The 19,850-nt window shown below is 37.4% G+C and overlaps 1 protein-coding gene across 1 annotated transcript; it reads right to left on the reverse strand.

Annotated features, from left to right (window-relative positions):
- Positions 1-1,933: 1,933 nt before the first annotated feature.
- On the reverse strand, positions 1,934-16,486 carry Eqtn (equatorin). The gene is made up of 7 exons (XM_046467365.1): positions 16,480-16,486; positions 16,053-16,244; positions 12,439-12,525; positions 9,937-9,981; positions 8,929-8,988; positions 6,496-6,649; positions 1,934-2,225 (listed from the first exon to the last, which is right to left on the reverse strand). Exons 1-7 carry the CDS (start codon positions 16,484-16,486, stop codon positions 1,934-1,936), a joined length of 837 nt encoding a protein of 278 aa, XP_046323321.1.
- Positions 16,487-19,850: the final 3,364 nt, after the last annotated feature.

Genomic DNA, 19,850 nt, shown 5'->3' on the forward strand with positions numbered 1-19,850 from the left:
AGAAAAACAGAAAAGATGAATCATACCTTAAAAAGGACTTGGTCTAAACTTTGTCAATAGACTCATTTAAAATGGGATAAGGTTTTACCTATTTCTTTGCTCCAAATTAGGGCAGCACACTGATGTGGGCCTAAACTAAGCCCTTTAAAATTCTGTATATAAGTTCTTTTCTAACCTTTATGATAGGTGCCTCATCTTTTAAGTTAGAAAATGAATCTGGGATTAAACAATATGTAGGACGGCTGGGGCAGATATTAATGACCTCATGTCACTTTGCTCTTTCAAGATTTGCCCACCTGATGGATCAGCCATTCTGCCCCTTCCATCCTGGAGGCAAGCTTGTAGGAGTAAAGCCTTGGGGTCCATCGCTCTAGAGTCAAGTGAGCTCTGCCAATGGAAAGTACATCTGCCCCTTTTCTCCATATCCTGCCTGGAACTATACCTTGGCAGAGAATCTTAAAATACATATTCAAAGAACAGTATAACTAAGATAAGTGATGATGAGTATATTGCTAACTTAAAGGAATCTGATGATTCCTTGGTAAAAGAATGATAAAGTTGTGGACAGGGATGCTGGAAAATTGTGAATACATTCTGTGCTTATACATTGATATTTCATCCTAAGTAGAAATGAGCATTGATAAAATTAGATGACAGGCTACTTGACTACCAAAGACTTTAGAATATAAAACTTCTTTTCTACAAGGAGTAGACTTGTTTTCAAATTTATTTTCTTAGATGCCATCTGAGGACAGATCCATCCTTGAAGAATGTTTAACACCCCTAATAATAATAATGGGAGCCTACATAAGGATTTATTGTATTATACTACAAAAACTATGCAAATGAATGCCTTGTACAGAACAACCCTTTCCATAAGGAAAAATAAATGAGAACAAAAATTATATATTTCACCATGTCAAAGCTTTCTATTCCAAAAATCTCCATTCTTCTGCATTCAGCAGGAAGTAACCAGAATTGAGTCAAAGGCCTACTTTCCATAGAAATGTAATGAAGGATCTACAGTGGGAAATCATAACAGTGACCACTCCTTGGGAGTTGTCCTTGACAGTTACTTTTGCTTACTCTCTCTGATTTTTTTTTTTTTTGCAAGGTATCTTCCCCTCTTTAATTCTTTTGACATCTCATCCTTTTCCCCTGGCATTCTAAATTCTAAAGAATAACCCCAACTAAATGGGGTTAAGATGTTAACTGCTATATAATCTTTTTTTTTTGATTTACAGAGACCAGAACATCTGGTTACTTTCAGATAATAGGAAAATATACAATGCCACTCCTGGTTCTTTTAATTCTATGCATCAACTAAAGCAAAGCATATATACACGGTTATAAGGACTAATTTGCATAAAAGAAACATTTGTCTAAAAAGAGTTATAAGAATTAGCCCCTAGGAGTTTGAGGTCCACTGCAATGTTTCAGAGAAGAAGGAAAAAGAGAACACATGCCCTGGATAATAAAGACCTCACTGGGCTGGGGTTGTAACTCTATGGTAGAGCACTTGCTTAGTACAAGTGAGGCACTAGGTTTGATCCTCAACATCACATAAAAATAAATAAAGGTATTGTGCCCATTTACAACTAAAAATAGTTTTAAAAAAGGACCTCACTCAACATATAGCATTTCTGCCCCTGCCTGCCTTTTCTTTCCTATAAAAGTACTTTATTCCCTGGATCCCCTAAGATGGAGCTTTGAGGACAGTAGGCCCCACCATCTTTCAAAGTGCTGGACATCTAGTAAACCTGATTCATTTCAACCAACTCTCACCAAATAAAAATTGGTTTTCAAGTGGTGAGCAGCCCAGATCTCAGTCTGATAAAATGGAAAAACAAATTAAATGTCTCAGCAATTTCAAAATGATGACATTAATGTGAGACACAAAGATCTTTTTTTATGACAAAAGAATTAAAGTTATCTATTTCTCTTCATGGCTGTCCTCACACAGCTCTTCACGGTTAATTAGTAAACATGATGCCTCAATTAAGCCTGCATCATTTGAGCATGTGGAAACCACATCTGTTATGGTTTTAGATTTTGATATCCTTGTTCTTAATGGTTTCAGCTCTGGAGAAGTGGCATACAAATATGTGCTGCTGTCTTCTGCACTCTTAGAAAAAGATGTATCTGATACACCTTCTGACGGATGAAAGTAAGATAGGGTTGCCAGCTCTGGGTTGATGGAGTATTGACTGTCATAAGTTTTATAACTGGAAAAAAAAAAGAACAGATAACAAAAATTGTGTTTAAGTGTGCACATTTGTAACTAATTCAATATAATTCATTTATATTTTATTTATAAGAAATAAAATATAATTGAATTGTAATATAATTGTCCAATGTACTAGTTCATTAATAACAGTATGTAAATGATATAGCTTTTCTTTAATATTAATCTTATTATATTTAAAGCCTATGTAGATGAAGCATTTTTAAACCTTAAGACTACAATGTAGAAACCTATTTACTGAAACAATGAAGTTTGCCTTAGCAAAAGTTTAATAAGATGGAAATGGTGCTGTATGCTTGCAATTCCAGCTATCTGGGAGGCAGAGGCAGGAGGATAACAAGTTTGGAGCCATCCTGGGCAACTTAGCAAGACTCTGTCTCAAAATACAAAATAAAAATGGCTGGGGTATGGCTCAGTGGTAAAATGCCCCTGGACTGAATTACCAGTACAACTAAATAAAAGAAAAAAAATATTTTTTTAATTAAAGAGTAATAAGAAACATGTAAAATGACATGGAATTAGAGGGACTAAATACTTAGCATCAGAATTTTAATGGACTAAAGAAATATATGTGAAAGACCTAAGCAACCACATTTTACTTGGGACCTCATTTTGCTCTGAAACTTAACCCCTGACCAACTGCAATGCTAAAGTCAGGAAATACCACAGAAAGCTCTGTGCAAACAGTTCTCTCGAAAAAAAGCCACAGACAGTGATTGCCTAAGATAGGCCAAGATATCGAAATATCTGAAATTCCAGACGCACCCCGCCCCCTCCGCAGCCACCTAGGTGGGGTGACCAATATCTAAATCAGAAGTCCTTCAGCTTGGCATGTACCCCCTTGGGACACCCTCATGGTTTAAACCAATCATTTTTAAGAGCATCAACCCCTTGAACTAATAATCCTTTCCAGATTCTTTCCCGCCACTTGATAGGCTAATCATGTTTTAGAGTTGTTTTATGATTTTCCCGTGGTGTGTGATGATTTGCTAAGAGATGCTATGATGTATGTGAAGTCCCTGCCTTTCCCAAAGAGTGTATAAAACTGCTGCAAACCCTGGGCTCGGGGCCTCTCAGCATCAGCAGCTGTTGTGTGCGCGGAGGACCGAGCTAGCTCGCAAAAAACACCTCTTTGCTGCTTATATCCATCTTGGTCTCTGGTGGTCTTTTAGGGGTCCTGAATTCGAGCATATCATCTTTCCCTTTCTTCCGTGGTGAAGAGAATGCGGAGCAATTTTGGGCAATCATCCCAGATAGGCTGGTGAGTAAACATAACACTATCCAGGAGAGAGATTAAACTCTTTGGGCTGTCAGAGTAATGGGGGGTTTTGATTCTTCCAATTGTATAAATCACTAGTGGAGAAGGGCCAATACTGAAGTCTAGGGTTCTCGGTCTTGTCAGGGGGCCCTATCTCCCTGAGGGGCAAGACCGGGGTGGTGTCAGGATATTGGGCAGGGGACAAGGCGCGCTGGGCTCCCCCTCCGGTTCCCACTGCTGGTCTTTCCAGTGCCCCGTCTGCTCTGCTCTTCCTGCTCCTCCCTCTGCACCCCCCTCATTGGGCTGGTTGGGGGCGCACATAGGGAGGGGGTGCAGATTCCGAGAGAAGGGGGTCCTTGCCCCCTTGGAGGACTGGATACGGTGGGTGGGGGGGCTGACGGTTAGGTAGGTACTGGGGTTCGTGGCCTAGAATCAACCTCTTTTGCCACAAAAATGTTGGCCTCATGTGCCACATGTAAAAAGGGAGTTAGCCAATTAGGGGGGTCCTCAAGTAAGTCCATCCACCCTAAGATATAAGGGATCTGTTATGGATGTCCCTCTCTTCTCAGGCGAAAAATCACGTTCTTTACTCGGAGGACTGCACTTTTGTCAAAGGTCCCCTCCGGTGGCCACCCTACCCCAAAGTAACTAGCTTTCTTTCCTTTATCTCTATTCCCAAATTATGTCCTCTTTCCCTAACATCTGTGAAATGGTCAGTCAGTATGGTCAAAGGAGTAGTCTGAGTTTGTCCCATGTCTAAGTGGAAAGAGAAAACAGCTACAGCTATTCCCCAAATCAAGATTATAACACAGACAGACAGCAAATGCCTCACATAGCGTTTCAAAGAGGATTTCAGAAGGCAGAGTAGATCTTCCATTGGACTCCCCTGGTGGCTTACGACCTGCAAAAATTCTGAGGGGGATTAGTTCCCTTGCCAGGGTGTCAAGGTGGAGGCAGACAGGACAATAGAAACAAACACAGATAACACAGAATGCACAGGGCTGTGTGGATTGCTAAACTGAGACTAAAAGCAGAGGCAGATGGAGGATCTGTCAGCTACAAAATGCAGACGCCTTTAGTAAAGGGCGATCCACTCAGAACCCAGAAGGGGCTAGGGACGTCTCCCACAATCCCCCGTCAGCGGCCCTATAGTGCGTCCACCAGGACCTTTTGCCGACCAGAAAATACAGAACCAAAACCTGCAGGCAACCAGAGTACCGAAAATTACACATCGGCAATGCCTTAATTTACCGGCCGGGTTTTCATCACCTCTCAATCGAGATGTCTGGGTAGGCTTATAAGGGGGATCCCGGACGAGCCCCCAATGATATGCTTGAGTTCTGGACCCCCCAAAGGACCACCAGAGACCAAGATCGATGTAAGCAGCAAAGAGGTGTTTATTGCGAGCTAGCTCGGTCCTCCGCACACACAACAGCTGGTGATGCTGAGAGGCCCCGAGCCCAGGATTTACAGCAGTTTTATACACTCTTTGGGGAAGGCAGGGACTTCACAAACATCATAGCATCTCTTAGCAAATCATCACACACCGCGGGAAAATCAAATAACAACTCTAAAACATGATTAGCCTATCAAGTGGTGGGAAAGAATCTGGAAAGGAATATTGGTTAGTTCAAGAGGTTGATGCTCTTAAAAATGATTGGTTTAAACCATGAGGGTTGTCCCAAGGGGGATACAGCCAAGCTGAAGGACTTCTGGTTTAGATATTGGTCACCCCACCTAGGTGGGGGGTTGTCTGGAATTTCAGATATTTCAATATCTTGGCCTATCTTAGGCAATCACCATCTGTGGCTTTTCCAAGAGAACTGTTTGCACAGAGCTTTCTGTAGTATGTCCTGACTTTAGGTCAGGGGTTAAGTTTCAGAGCAAAATGAGGTCCCAAGTAAAATGAGGTTGCTTAGGTCTTTCAATATGATTTATTAAAAATACAATAATCAAAAGAATTACTGTTAACTGTGAACATGAAACAATTCTATTAGGATTTTTGAAAATAATCGGTCACACTGTATAAATGAAAATTTAAAAAACAAGCCCCTTATTCAGGTTTTAGTTGATTTTAAAAAAAAAATTAGTTGTAGATGGACACAACATCTTTATTTATTTATTTTTATGTGGAGCTAAGGATCGAACCCAGTGCCCCAGGCTTTCAAGGCAAGTGCTCCGCCACTGAGCTGCAACTCCAGCCCCAGGTTTTAGTTGAATTTTTTTTTTTTATGAGAAAGAACAAATGGATAAACTTCAAAGTATAAATGAGACAGAGGAACAAATGGATAAACTTCAAAGTATAAATGAGACAGAGGATCTGCTTTTCCGAAGAGTATCAGGCAAGGCTTGCTTTGGTGAAAAATGTTAGACCCTAAGAAGATCTGCTATTAAGGGAAAATATATATTCCTTGTAAGTTTCTTGCTTAGCATCTGGATAAGTCATTTTAAGTGACAGCTGCTATTTTAAGAAAAATTTCCCTTTCCCGCCCAAAGGGACTTTCTGAGAAAGGCTCACCACTCCTTCATATCAACCCCACCCTTAACCTCCTATATTATGACCCACCTGGCTCTCCTCCCTGAACCTGCCCCATAAAAGTCCCAGAACTCAAGCCTGTGTTGCCTCTCTCCGTCTATGGAGAGATGGCCTTTATTTGTCAGCTCTGACAAATTCTCCTATGGATCTCTGCCTGGTCTCCGTCTTTCATTTCTTGCTCGCCCATCTCTCAGTTCCTTGCTCACCCATCTCCCAGTTCCTTGCTTTCTTTTCATCCCTATTGCTGACGATTGAAAATATTGGGGAAAAGTTCAAGTAGGATGTTGCCTGAGATGGCCCCATGCTCCTTGGGAATAGAGGAAATGGACTCAAACTGAAAGACTGACAGCTCCATTATTCAGGCATTACAATATGCTAACAATTTACCCAGGACAGGAAGGACTGAGCTTGACAGCATGCATCGGTTATAAACACTGCAGAGGTTGGTGAGCTTACCTTAGCTGCTTCAGTTTGTACAGTGTGGCACTACAGAATGCCAAGAGAGCGACAAATAGGAAAAGGGTCATCAATGAGATACCCAGCATTAATTTGATCTTGATATCCTCTAGATCATCTGATTTGCTTATTTTTGTAGTGTTGACATCAGATTCTGACAGGAAAGAAAAAAAAGGCAATGGAGAAGAGTGAATTCTTGATGTTTTCCCTGGAGATTGAGGATGGTAGAAGATGCAGAGAAACCCCATGCCACCCTCAGTGTCCACTGCTCATTCTCCTACCACAGGCAATTCAGAGAGAAGGCTACTTCCCACGCCAAGCACTCCTTCCTCTTTACCCTTCACAGCACTCTTGGAGGAGCTGTCCTTAGCTCCATTTTGCAGGATCTCAGCAGTTCATGAATTTTCCCCTTGCACACAGCTAGTAAGTGGTAGAGTCTGACTTTAAATCCAGGTTACCAGATGTCAAAATGTGTATATAGCAGACTTTCTCCCTGACTTTCCTGGAAACCAGTTAAAGTAATTGATCATCTTTGTAGAGATGACTATTAATATGATTAATGTACACACAAGGCACTAGTGTTTCAGAAGAAAAGGGTGATGTTGTTCTGTTGTTGCAACATGTACTGGTTGTTCTTTGAAATAAAAGGATGGTGTGTGCAGGCTCTCTCCATGAGGTTTAAGGGCTTAGCTTGCCTTTAATTACTGAGATGACTAAATCTAATGTACTTGACAGTGCATCGAGAAATGCAAACATTTTTTAACTCTTAAAAATAAGTTAAATCAAAAAATGATGCCTGGATCCAGAGACATGAAGAAAATTATTAAAACTAGTAATAAAAAATGCCTCTTTACTGACAGATCTGACCTTTTCCTGAATATTCATCTGACTTAATAAACTTGGTTGTCCCTTCCTTTTTTCACAGTTCCTCCCACCCCCATTCCAAATGGTCCAAAGATCTTTCTTTTATGTAATAGTTAATAAGCAATAACAAATTCCCATGTCTGAGCTCTCTGATAAAACTTAAAATGGTCAAAGTGTAATCTTCTTCCCTGTGGAAGGAGATGTAGAGAGCAGTCAATGGCTGTTAGCTGACTCTGAGACCTCCAACAAATTGTTAAAATGGAAAATTCTCCTAAGTTGCTTTTCTGACTCCTTAAAGAGTCATTCTAAAGAGGCTTGTTCATAGTGCATTTATCAAGGTCATGGTCAGAACCAGAGAAGAGTTTGGAATTCCTAATCACTGAAATAGCCAGTTACAGGTGTGGGACAGGTTTTTGCTCTAAGCCTCAGTTTCTTTCTCTATAAAATGGAGATAAATCCAACTTCATGGAGTTGCTGTGAGGATTGACATAATAATGCAGCTAAAGCTCCAGAATACCCTTTGTGTGCTCAGCAAACGACAGAAAATCAATCAAGCCACATTTAATCACTTCAGTTAAAGAAACAATAACACATTTTTAAAATGACCCAGCATTAGTGATCCCTGTGGATAGCATTTCAAAACAAAAAAGACTCACTCCATTTTCTTGAAGCACCACAAGGCAAATGGTGACATTCTTCAAATAATTCAGTACAGAACTGGGGTGACAGGTCTTGGGTATATCACCAGATATATTTCTTTTTCCATCATTTTTTGTAGGACAGGCATTTGGGGGAAAATTAACACATTGCTTTTTCATGAAAGTGTCCATTCAAATTAGGAGTTGTTTTAAAAATGCAATTACTCCATTAAGGTAAAGTGTATTCAGCAACAGGAACTCACATTCATTACTGGTGAGAGTGTGCCATAGTACAGCCACTCTGGAGGACAGTTTGGTAGTTTCTTACAGAGCTAACTTGTGTATTATATTTTGATGATGGGCACATGAAATTATGCATTTTTCAAAACCCAAAGAACTGTAAAACACAAAGCGTGAACCTTAATGTAAACTATGGACTTTAGCCAATCATACTCTTATTTCATAAATTTTAACAAATGTGACACACCCATGCAAGATGTTAATAATAGGGGAAAATAAAGAGGCATAGGATGTGGGACCCCTATGTACTTTAAGTTAAATTTTTCGCTAAACTTAAAATTCCTCTGCAATTAAAGCTTTTCTTTCTTTCTTTCTTTCTTTCTTTCTTTCTTTCTTTCTTTCTTTCTTTCTTTCTAAGACTGCCTTCTCTGTATTTCCACTCACCTACTACTCTATTTTGTTTCTCTGGGTCAGTAATAGAAGCTATGAAGCACTCGTCTGCAAATTGGTAACTGAAGAAGAATATTCAGGAATCATTACTCTTCTAAAACAGGAAATGTCCTCTTTCATGTGATGTTGGCCACCAGGACACCCTCCTGCCTGCACTACACTTTACTAGGAAAATAGTATCACCAAGGGATAATAAACATGTGAGTATTTATGTATCTATTAACTGAAGTACTCTTCTTACCTGGAATTGGTTGAAATAATTGATCTCTATCATCCATGCTCACTGTTGTTCCATTTATAGCTGTTAAAACAATAAATTGATGGTCATGGCAAATAACATTTTCTAGGTAAAATTAATATATGTTTATGATCATGTGTTTATAGAGGATGTAGGTCCTGTTCTCAATATTCATGATAATATGTTCTGCACAGTAAACAGCAGTATAACTCTGGCTTGAAGAAAGCTTACCTACCACATACATTTTCTTCATTAGACACATCACTGCCTTCTTGCATTAAAGAAAATTAACCAGCTAGTTTAACACCACACTTGGGGGCCAGCTGAAGGGATGACTGAGTGTTCTTATCAGGACATTAAAAATATATGAAGTTCTCCTGATGTCTAAATAGCCTCGAAGATGCTGAAAGCATTGATTTTGAGTGACAAAGGTATCATGGTGAGTAGATGATACAGAGTATAAATACAGAATGCACAAACAGTGAGGATTGACTGAATATTGTATATATTTCACATTTAGCATGCATGTATATCTGTGTGATACATGTATATATACATAACTACATGTGCACATACATACATTTATTTATACATGCATGCATATACTGATTTGGACAGGTGTGCATATATATTATGATACATATAAATTTTGTGCATGTATATATCTTGATAAATATTTTGCATGTTTACAAGCATCTCTGTATATTTATGTGCACCCTGTTGCAAATACTAGAGGGCCTATATTGTGCAAGAACCTTATTTAAAAGTTTTAATCATGAATTAAATTGAATAACTAGATTTTAACATCTATATGAGAATAAGCCTTTGGGGAAGTGGATTAAAAACTCTCTTTAGCACCTCTCTGGGTTTGTTTGGCATCTGCTATTACATATGGCAACAAAACATTGACTTATTCTTAGCACTGTACGTATTTAGACTAATCATGGCTTTCTTATACAAGATTTTAGAGAACCAAATCTTTTTTCCCAGCTGCCTATGATATGAATTTACCTCTAGCTAACATTGTCCAAAAATCTGGAACATTTGGAGTTGTTTCTGTAGGAAAAAAAATGATAAGTAAGAATACATTGTCTTAAATTAGACACCTAGTTCAAGACTTTAGAGTAGACCCATCCTGTATTGTTATGATTTTACAAATATTTCTTAAGGAAAAATAATCTTGGCAGAAAAGTAAAGTGGTGGTGTTGATTTTGTAAACTTTCACTCACAATATCTTTTCCTTTAATAATTTAGGAAACCCATATCATTGACTCTATCATATATATATTTCTTCCTCAAGCAGGTAGATTTTTACATTATTATTAAGTTATATCTAATACATTGATATGTATATAAATAAAAACTCAGATATATATGTAAATATTTTAAGTTGGTAAATGTTTTCTTTTATACAATATAAATATACGTTCATTTAGCAGTATGTATTTTATGTAGATACAAACATAACACTTTTTGAAAATAAAATTTATAAAAATCCCAGTACCTACTCCTTGCCAGAAACATCTGAAATTTGACTCAAGACATTTACCACTTAAAAGATTTTATAGTGACTTTAAAATGTAGTAGTATAAATTCTTTAAGCATGCTATTCCTTTACATAATGCTCAGAGTGGTGAATATTATAATTTTAAATCATATGACATGATCCAGATATGAATACAATATAGTAGTTTTAATACTTGGCATTTTGCGACGAAAGTGTTTTTCTTCAGTTGTTATCCTGGCAATTTTACCTAGGAAGAGAGATAAAGAATTATCAATATATGAAAATATTGGATAAACATCCACGATATTAAGCATATTTTGGAGCAAAAATACAACATAGACAAGGAGAGAGAAGAGATGGAAGAGAAAGATGAAGTTTTCCTGAAATAACTTACAGAGGGGAAAGGACCAGGCACTGAAGAATAAGATTTGGGGATGATGGGCTGCCTGAGGTGAGGTTAACATGCCTATAACTTGAGAGAGAGGAAAAGCAAGGCCCAGGGGGCCAGGCTCCTCTGGAGGTCTGGGAAATCACTGGCTAAGACACTTGGTTTCAAAGGTCAAGGCACAACCTTAAAATGACAGCTGTAGTCCAGAGCAGCCTGGTTGTTGTTCAATGTGATGACATGAAGAGGAGGCACCGAGAGTGTCCTTGTCAATTGGAAACAGTTTGGAATGAAAGGATTTGGGACTACACATTGGATCGGCAGGCCTCATTCAGCACCCATCTCAGTCTATAATGTGTCTGTCTGGAGGTACATCACTGAGACAGGTGTGGGAACAATTGAGACTGGAGGCCCATTTCCCCCATGTAGTTGGCAATCTTTTTTTTAGTTAACTGCTGAATGCAGGAGCCAGTGCAAGTTCCATATGGAGTTCAGACCCTCCCAGGAGTGGGGAGTTGAACAGAGAGGCAGAATGAATCCAGCCTGAGCCCACAAACCCCTTTCAGGTATCCTGCTGACAAGGAAGGATGGAAAGGGAAACCCATTACTAGAGTTGATGCTGACTCAGGGGAGACTCAAATGAATGGTAAGGAATCTTTAAACTCTGCTAGACAATCATTTTCTTCTTCTTGGGAGAGGAGCATTCCCTTTCCCTGCCAGCTTTAGGATCTCTACTTCATTCAGTGATCTTCAAAGTTATCAGGGAGATCTCCATTGCCTCCAGGGACTCTCCTCTAGGGCATCCCTCCCATGACAGAGTGTCTCCTCTATCACAATCCCCTTGAACACTGCAGGAATTCCTTATCCCTATCCAACTTTTGTGACAGTCCCTTGGGGGCCTGGATTGTGGGGATACAATTTAGTTTTGGGTAGCTTTTTCTTGTGTCCTATGGCTCTCAGGAGCACACATCCTGAGGGGTTGTGAGGTACCTGCACTGCTTGAGAGATGGGTATCTGGTTCTTATCCCACATACTTCAAGATGTTTGCTATGCACAAGTCAGATTCCTATGAGGGAGTATCTAATTAATGTTTGCCTCAGAAATGTCACTGTCTCACAAAGTTTGGAATTGCTCAGAAATATTCCATGATTGCTAATGCCTAATTATAATCGGGCATTTTTCAGTCTGGGTTTTCCCAGTGTTGAAACTGCCACAGCCAGAATCCTTCTCTCCTCTCTGTTGAAGGCTTTTGAAGGTCTACAAAGTAGAAAGGAACAAAAATGTAGGTTGAAGAAAGTTGCATCATTTCCTATAATCCTCAATTCAGTTATTTTATTTTCCTTTCCCTGCAGACCCAAAATATGAGGTTTAGAATTGTAAGAGCATCTCTGCCTTTTGAAATTTTCAGGGCAATGGACCTGAGCCTCAAGGATATAGAGTGGGAGGAAGAATGAGAAAAACCTAAAGGATAACCCAGAAGTAGCTGGATCCCTGCATCATAGCATCTACTTTAGAGGGAGAATTTTAGTCTGTTTAGGAACAAAGACTTCTTTCCTACACACCAGTGTCTTGTGGTGCTTTAAGAACTTTCATATGTTCAACAGTGACTTTCAGGACTTACGGTGCTTTACAGCAAATCTCAGACCCGTTGTTGCTGTGACATTTATTTCAGATTCTGTACCATTTGGATTTTTTGTGGTGAACACATCTGAAAACATAAAATCAAAAGTCTTCAGCAAACAGATAAGTCACTTATTCATTAAATTTTTTTCTCACAGGAATTTTTTTTCTTTAAAACACATTCACTAATTTTTAAAAATTATAAAATATTTGAGTCATTTTTCATCTTCAAGAAAGATAGAAAGAAAGGAAGGAAGGATGGATGAGGGGAGGAATACACAGGGCACAGTAATACATTGCAGGAATCTCAGCTACTTGGGAGACTGAAGTGTGAGAATTACATTTTGAGGTCAACATGTGCTACTTAATGAGATCCTGTTTCAACATAAATAGAACAGGAATAGAAAATTAGCTCAGTGATAGAGCACCTGCTTCACATTTACAAGGCCCAGCGTTCAATCCCAAGAACCGCAAAAAACAAAAACAAAATGAAAGTGGGCCAGGGTCAAACAGAAAATTCATATGAAAAAAAGCCAAAATAGTATGCTTAAGCTGAATGTCTTTAAGAAACAATTATTGAGGAAATTCTTGGAAAAAAATATGTTGGTACAGAAGAGATGCCAAAATAAATTTGTACACGTGCAATATAATCATTGTTTGTACTGATATTATCAAAAAACAAGGAAGAAACATTCATTTGTATCTTCTGTGAGACTATGAAACACTTCAGCTTAAAAACCAAGTGGATCAACAACAAATAAGGTCTCCCACATATACTTCCATTTACCCATGAACAGAAAGAATGCTACCCCCTAAGTGTCATTGTCAGGTTGGTTACAGTTCAAAGCTAATGAACATATTCACTCAACCAAGGGGTAAAAATAATTTAGGGCAAAATTGCAAACTGAACATATATAAACATGTGTTTCTTCTTTCCAAAATATCATGGATGACAGAAAATTTTGAGCACACATAAATACATGTGCATGTTTAATATTTACATAATGTATTAATTTCTTTAAGCATATAACATGAAAAAGATAGTACCATTAACATACATAATTTGTTATAAAATTTCTGAGGTGGATCTATGGGGAAAATCACAGGCCAACATTCATATTATGAGTTAGAAAAATTAAAAAATTGAAATACTTTGGTATTTCAGAGAATTCAGATAAAGAACAATACATAGAGCAACAATGGACCCAATTTCATATGACAATGGGATCATATTAAATATGAGACTCACATAAGGAGAGAATCAGTGTTAGATAATCAGTTCTTCTCTTTGAAAAGTATGTCTTAACATATATTATGCCATATTAAAAAATCATTAGATTTAAGTTAAAAACAAAAGTTGGAAATTATTATAAAAAGTTAGGAAAATATAACATCTTGGATTAGATAAAGCCTGTCTAAGCAAGACAGAAAATGCAGGAATTATAAGGGAATTAACAGAATTGATTTTATAAAACTCAAAATTTTCTCTATGATACTCAATTTTGAAGATAAGCAGTAGACTGGGAGAAAATTGTTAATACTTTTATCATAGAAATAAGGTTAATATACTATATATAGAAAGAGCCCTTGCAAATCAATGAAAATCCATACTAAGAAAAATGAACAAGATATTAACAGGTTAAGTCACAGATGTGTAAATTAAAAATACCCACTAAGGATTAAGGAAAATATCAATCACACAAATAATTAGAGTGCAAATTACAAAAGCAAAGAAAATATATTTGTCACTTATCACATTCAAATATTATAATTGTTGTTATTCATTGTGGAGAATTTTGGGGATGTAAACTGGTGAATAATTTTTTGCAAAGCAATTTGGGGTATCTACCAATATTTAAAAAGATAAGACATTAATATTCAACAATTTCAGTATATAGCTTTTAGCCAAAGAGAAATATAATCAAGAATATTAGGGGGAATTGAACATAATCTAAGTGTTCTCTAATGAGATAATTGATATATTAATGAACATCATTTTATTGAATACTGTGTATCCATTAAAAATAATGAGGTAGATGTTAAAAGAGCCAAAACTTATTAAAATAAAAAAAGTACTTTGTATAAGCTCATTTGTGTTTTGTGTATATTATGTATAAAATTTCAGAGTTTTTAAAATCAAAGTAATTGTCAATTAATTGCCAATTGTCAAATTGATTTATAGATCCTGTTTGGTACAAAAAGAGGTACATCCTGAAGAGGATGTATTTGAACTTTTCTGTTCTGCATATCTATATGCAGAGGTGTTCCAGAGGTCACCTAGAACTACTCCTGCCTCTGTTCCTGCTATCACACCTCTGTGATTAGGGATGTATTTAATAAAAGAGAAAACAATAGTACAACTTATTGATTATAATTTCGAAAAAGCACCGGAATGCATACACACACAAACACACACACACACACACACACACACATATATATATATATATATATATATATATATATCTTCATTATTTTTTCTGTTGTTCTTTGGTTAATGTTAATAAGGATCCCATAATAATTAAATTTGATCTTAGTCTTTAGTTTTAGTAATAATTTCTTATGAAGTTTTTACTTTTTAGAATAGTACACCTTATAACAAATTGCAGAAAGGAAACCCATATAAAGTAATAGTGAGTTATAAAACTGAATTTCTTTTTTTTTAATATTTATTTATTTTTCGGTGGACACAACATCTTTGTTTGTATGTGGTGCTGAGGATCGAACCCAGGCTGCACGCATGCCAGGCGAGCGCGCTACCACTTGAGCCACATCCCCAGCCCTATAAAACTGAATTTCAATGGAACTTTCAAACATCTAAAGTAATGTTGTTATAGGTTGAATTGTGTCCACCCTTCCCAGCCCCTCCGAAAAAAAGCTTATGTTGAAGTCTTAACTCCTGGTACCTCACAATGTAGCCTTATTTGGAAACAGCTTTGTTGCAGATGTAATTAAGATGAAGACAACTGCAGTAGCATGAGCTCTTACTCAGATGGCTGATGTCCTTACAAGGAGGAGGAAGTGTGGACACAGAGGCACAGGAAGAACACCCTGTGAAGAGGGTAAGGCAGAGACTGAAGAGAGACTTCCTGCCACAAGCCATGGCACACCTGGGCTGCAGAAGCTGGAAGAAAGGAAGGATCCTCCCCCTCATGGCTTTGGGGAGAGCCTTTACTTGATCCACTAATATTTGGATTTTGGACTTCCAGCCTCCAGAACTGTGAGAAGAGATTTCCACTGTTTTGAGCCTATGAGTACTCACTGTGGTACTTTGTTTCACAAGCCTTATAGAACCAACACACCCCTTTGCATACATTTTGTTTAACTAACCATCAAATGAGGTAAGTAGCCACAATGCTGTGATGAACTACAGTCATTAGAATAATCTCCAGGAGAATCCTGCTAAAGTTTCAACATCTCAGGAAATAAACTGTAGGAAAATAAGGATTTCATTTTAGATGCTGAAAAGTGTATATGGCAAATCAGAATTTAAGAAGTAGGCAACCAAAAGATTTTAAGCATTTAGAAAGGAGAGTTAAGGTAAATCAAAGCTGTTAAAAATCTATTGTTGCAGGTTTTTTTTAATATATATTGCTATTAACTTAAAAGTCTTACATTGTTTTATATCTTTGTAGTAATTGCCAGTTTTCTCATTAGCAGGAGTAGTATCCATATGTATTTCTTCTTCATGTTGTATAAAAGGAATACTTTCAGCATTGTTTCCTTCATCACTTATGGAAATATTATTATCCACATTTTCATCTTCTTTATAATAATCTTCATCAGAAGAATTCACTTCAGGAAGCTCTAAAAAACGTACAACACGCCATGGATCAGAAATATGTTGCTTTCCTTTGCAACTTTCTGCTTTCCACCTCAATGTTTCATAAACAATTTGAGTAAGTGATTTAAAATCTAAGTAATGCCATGTCCCCCAATAAACTTTACACCATCCTGTACAAAGCTGCCACATACCAGTGTTCCATGGTTAAGGGTCATCGTTCACATCTACCATTCTGTGATATTCGAAATGTCTACTCACCTTCCATGTTCGCTTTCAGGTTGCTAATCCCTGAGGGAAAAAACCCAGATAAAAAAATAAAAAATATAAAACTCATTGGGAAATTGTTGTGATTTATCCAGCGATCTGTGACTTCTCCTCAGATCTTCCTTCCTGTGTCACAGGAGGTCTTAAGACTAAGTAGGACATTATGATATCACTGCCCGTGGGAGTCAGAATGCTGCGGAGCGTTCCCCAGAGCTTTGTGACTCGATCTCCATACTATTTCATCTTTGGCACTAAAATGGGTTTTAGTATTTTTTTTCCAAATAAACCATTATAAGAGTTTCTCTGAAAGTTAATAAATATGGTTTCAAGAAATAATGTTAATTATTGGTTTCTGGGTTTTAAAGAACCATTGATATTCTATGTAGTAAAATTAAAATCGACCATTTTGGTTTTAATACAATTACAATATGTTCTTTGGGGTAAGTACAATCAAAATATGTGCTAAAAACTAGTCAGAGAAAGCAAGATTCAATCCAAATGCCCTGCAAGTTCTGGTTTACGGATTGTTTAACTATAATTCTTGGGGAAAATTTTATGGAACTCTCATATTGGGATTCTAAAACCTAGATCCTATATAAAATCTTTGTTTTGTTTCATATATTTCTATTAACAAAGTCCATATTTTACTTCACATACAGATTGAAAAATGAATATAAAGTTTAAGTGGTCATAAGAGTACTCAGGAATAAATAGTAATATTTCATGGATTATTGATATAATATTACCATAGATTATTCATATATTATCTCAAGTAATAAGCCATAAAGACAGGAAAGTAAATTGACCCAATTTTTCTTCATGATATTAAAGGCTCACCTATCTTCCCATCTCAGTTTTAGCTATAGTTCATCATAGCCTCTCAACACTAAGAGACAGTGGTAATCAAAATACCACAAGCATCAGGAAAATTCAGGATGACTGTGAAAGGACTTGAAAGTTTTCCAGTGCAGCGAAAGCTCACAAATTAAGTCCAACCTTTGGTTCTATCCTGAACATGACCTAGAGAAATGGACTCAGCACTGAGTTCAATTGCCTAAGGCGAGGAAGAAGCAGAGAAGACTCGTCAAAGGGAAAAGATGTCAGGCTAGCAAGCCTCAGCCTGGGAGCCTTAGTCAACCAAAGGCAAGTGGACCCATATATAGCACTGGTTTTCTTTTGGACCATTTAGCTCATTGTCAAGTGAAGGCTGGGAGGGAGGAAAGAATGTGAATGAATAAAGAGCTGGCAGACCTTTGGAAGCCTTTCCTTTGGTATCTTTCTAACAGTCTGCAACATAAGAGAGAAACCTAAAGCAAGCATACCCCATGGGGCTACAAACCACCACAGGGCTTTGGAGGACACAGCCATGAGGAAGCTTGGTAAAGCACAGAATTTCACAGGAGGAGGAGTGGCATCTCATGGAACCACTAGCTGGACCTGATGATACCCAGGAGACAGAACTAGCCAGAGACATGTCAACCACTGTGTGCCCCAAATCTGTCAAGGATGTGCAAGTGCTTGGTCAATGAGTGCTTAGTTCAGGAAGCATTCAAGTGCCAAAAGTCAGCTTTGCATTTTTGAACACAAAAGAGAATTTTCTTGTTTCACCATATATTCCTCTCTCTGCTGAGTCCTCTTCTAGTCCCAGGACAGTTATTTTTATTTGCTGATATGACAAATGCTCTCCACAGGTAATTGCCTTGGTAGAGCCCAACTGTGCTAGACTTATTTTAAAAATAGCGTTAGATTTCATGAAACTATTTCAGTTAATTTGAATATTGATTCTAATTTTCCTCTGTGCATTGATTCATCCTCCTTCTGAAATGTCTCAATAGTATGCTCCCAAATTCCTGTGTTGAAGCTCGAACCCCCATACTTCAAAATGTGGCCATGCTTGGAGATGTGGTTGCTGCAGATACAATTTGTTAAGATGGGATTATCCTGCAGTAGTATGGGGCCCTAAAACAACATAAGTGGTGTTCTTATAAACAGGATGTGATTTACACAGAGGGACACACAAAGAGAATGAGAACGTCATGTGAAGATAAAATAAAGACAGAGACGAGGGAATGCAGCAGAAGCCGAGGAAAGCCAGATGGCCAGCAAGCCACCAGAAGGTGTGAGAGGCCTGGGACAGGTGCTTCTTCTCAGTCTTCAGAAGAAACCCACCTGCAGACACTTGATGTAGGGCTTCAGACCTCCCAAACCAGGAGATGATACATTGGTGCAGGTTAAGACACTCAGTTGGTGGAACTTTGCTCTGGTAGCTCTAACCTACTAATTCAATATAGAAACGTTTTTACTTAGTGGGAAGAGATTATGGAAACAAAAAATTGAATGTTTCCTCCCTGAAGGTTATAATTTGGGGCTGTAATTAGTTTTCAATAAAAGTAGATAGTCTATTACTCAATATGTTAGAAACTTCCCTTTATAGGAGTGTGTTCATTTTCTTTATATTAAATAATATTTTAATTCTTTAACAAAAACCTTAAGAAGCCTTCATTGTCAGTGCCAAGAATGTTATTGGATTATATTTTCTTATCTATGACTTGATTTATTTTATGTATGATTTTATGTTTCTTGACCACATCTGTATTATAAACCCCCTCTTATTTTTGTATCTTCTTCTACAAGATCATTGAGCTCAGAGTAAGATGGCTTATATTTGAGTTCAGCTCCATTAATTTTATCCATACGATCATGAACTAATTACCTTTTCTCTGACTCTGAATTTGCTAAACTGGAAATTTGGAAAATTAAATTTCACAGAAAGTGGATCCTTTAAATATCTATTGGGTTGAATGTCTATTGGTTTGAACTTATCTGAATTTGCCAAGTACATATGGACTAAGAGTGGCCAGATTTTCATTTCTTTTGGGTTGAATTTACTTACTAAACTTTCTATGTATGTAATGATTAGGAGTGGTAAGATTTTCACATATCCTTTTTTAAAAAATATATGTATACTGAGGATTGAATTCAGGGGTGCTGTACCACTGATCTACATATCCAGCTGTTTTAAAAGTTTTCAGTTTTGAGACAGGATCTCACTAAATTGTTGAGGATAGCTTAAAGTTGCAATCCTCCTGCCTCAGCCTCCATAGTAGCAGAGATTACAGGTGTGTGCCATCACACTCAGCTTATATACCCTTTTATTAAGAAGCAGAGCATGTCAGTAGAATAGGCAATGAAGTTGAAGACATATACAATTTCAGAAATAAAACAATGTTACAGAATAGTTCAAAACATATTTTCAAAGAATGTTGACTTAGTCAGTCATCCTTACCTTGAACAAAGTTCATTAAATGCAGATAAATTCTACAAGATCTTAATTAGTTGTTGTGGCCCATGAACATAAGCCACAA

The sequence above is a fragment of the Marmota monax genome, unplaced genomic scaffold (assembly GCF_021218885.2).
Source record: "Marmota monax isolate L192 unplaced genomic scaffold, Marmota_monax_Labrador192_F-V1.1 WCK01_AAM20220418_F8-fsc00033, whole genome shotgun sequence".
Classification (NCBI taxonomy): domain Eukaryota; kingdom Metazoa; phylum Chordata; class Mammalia; order Rodentia; family Sciuridae; genus Marmota; species Marmota monax.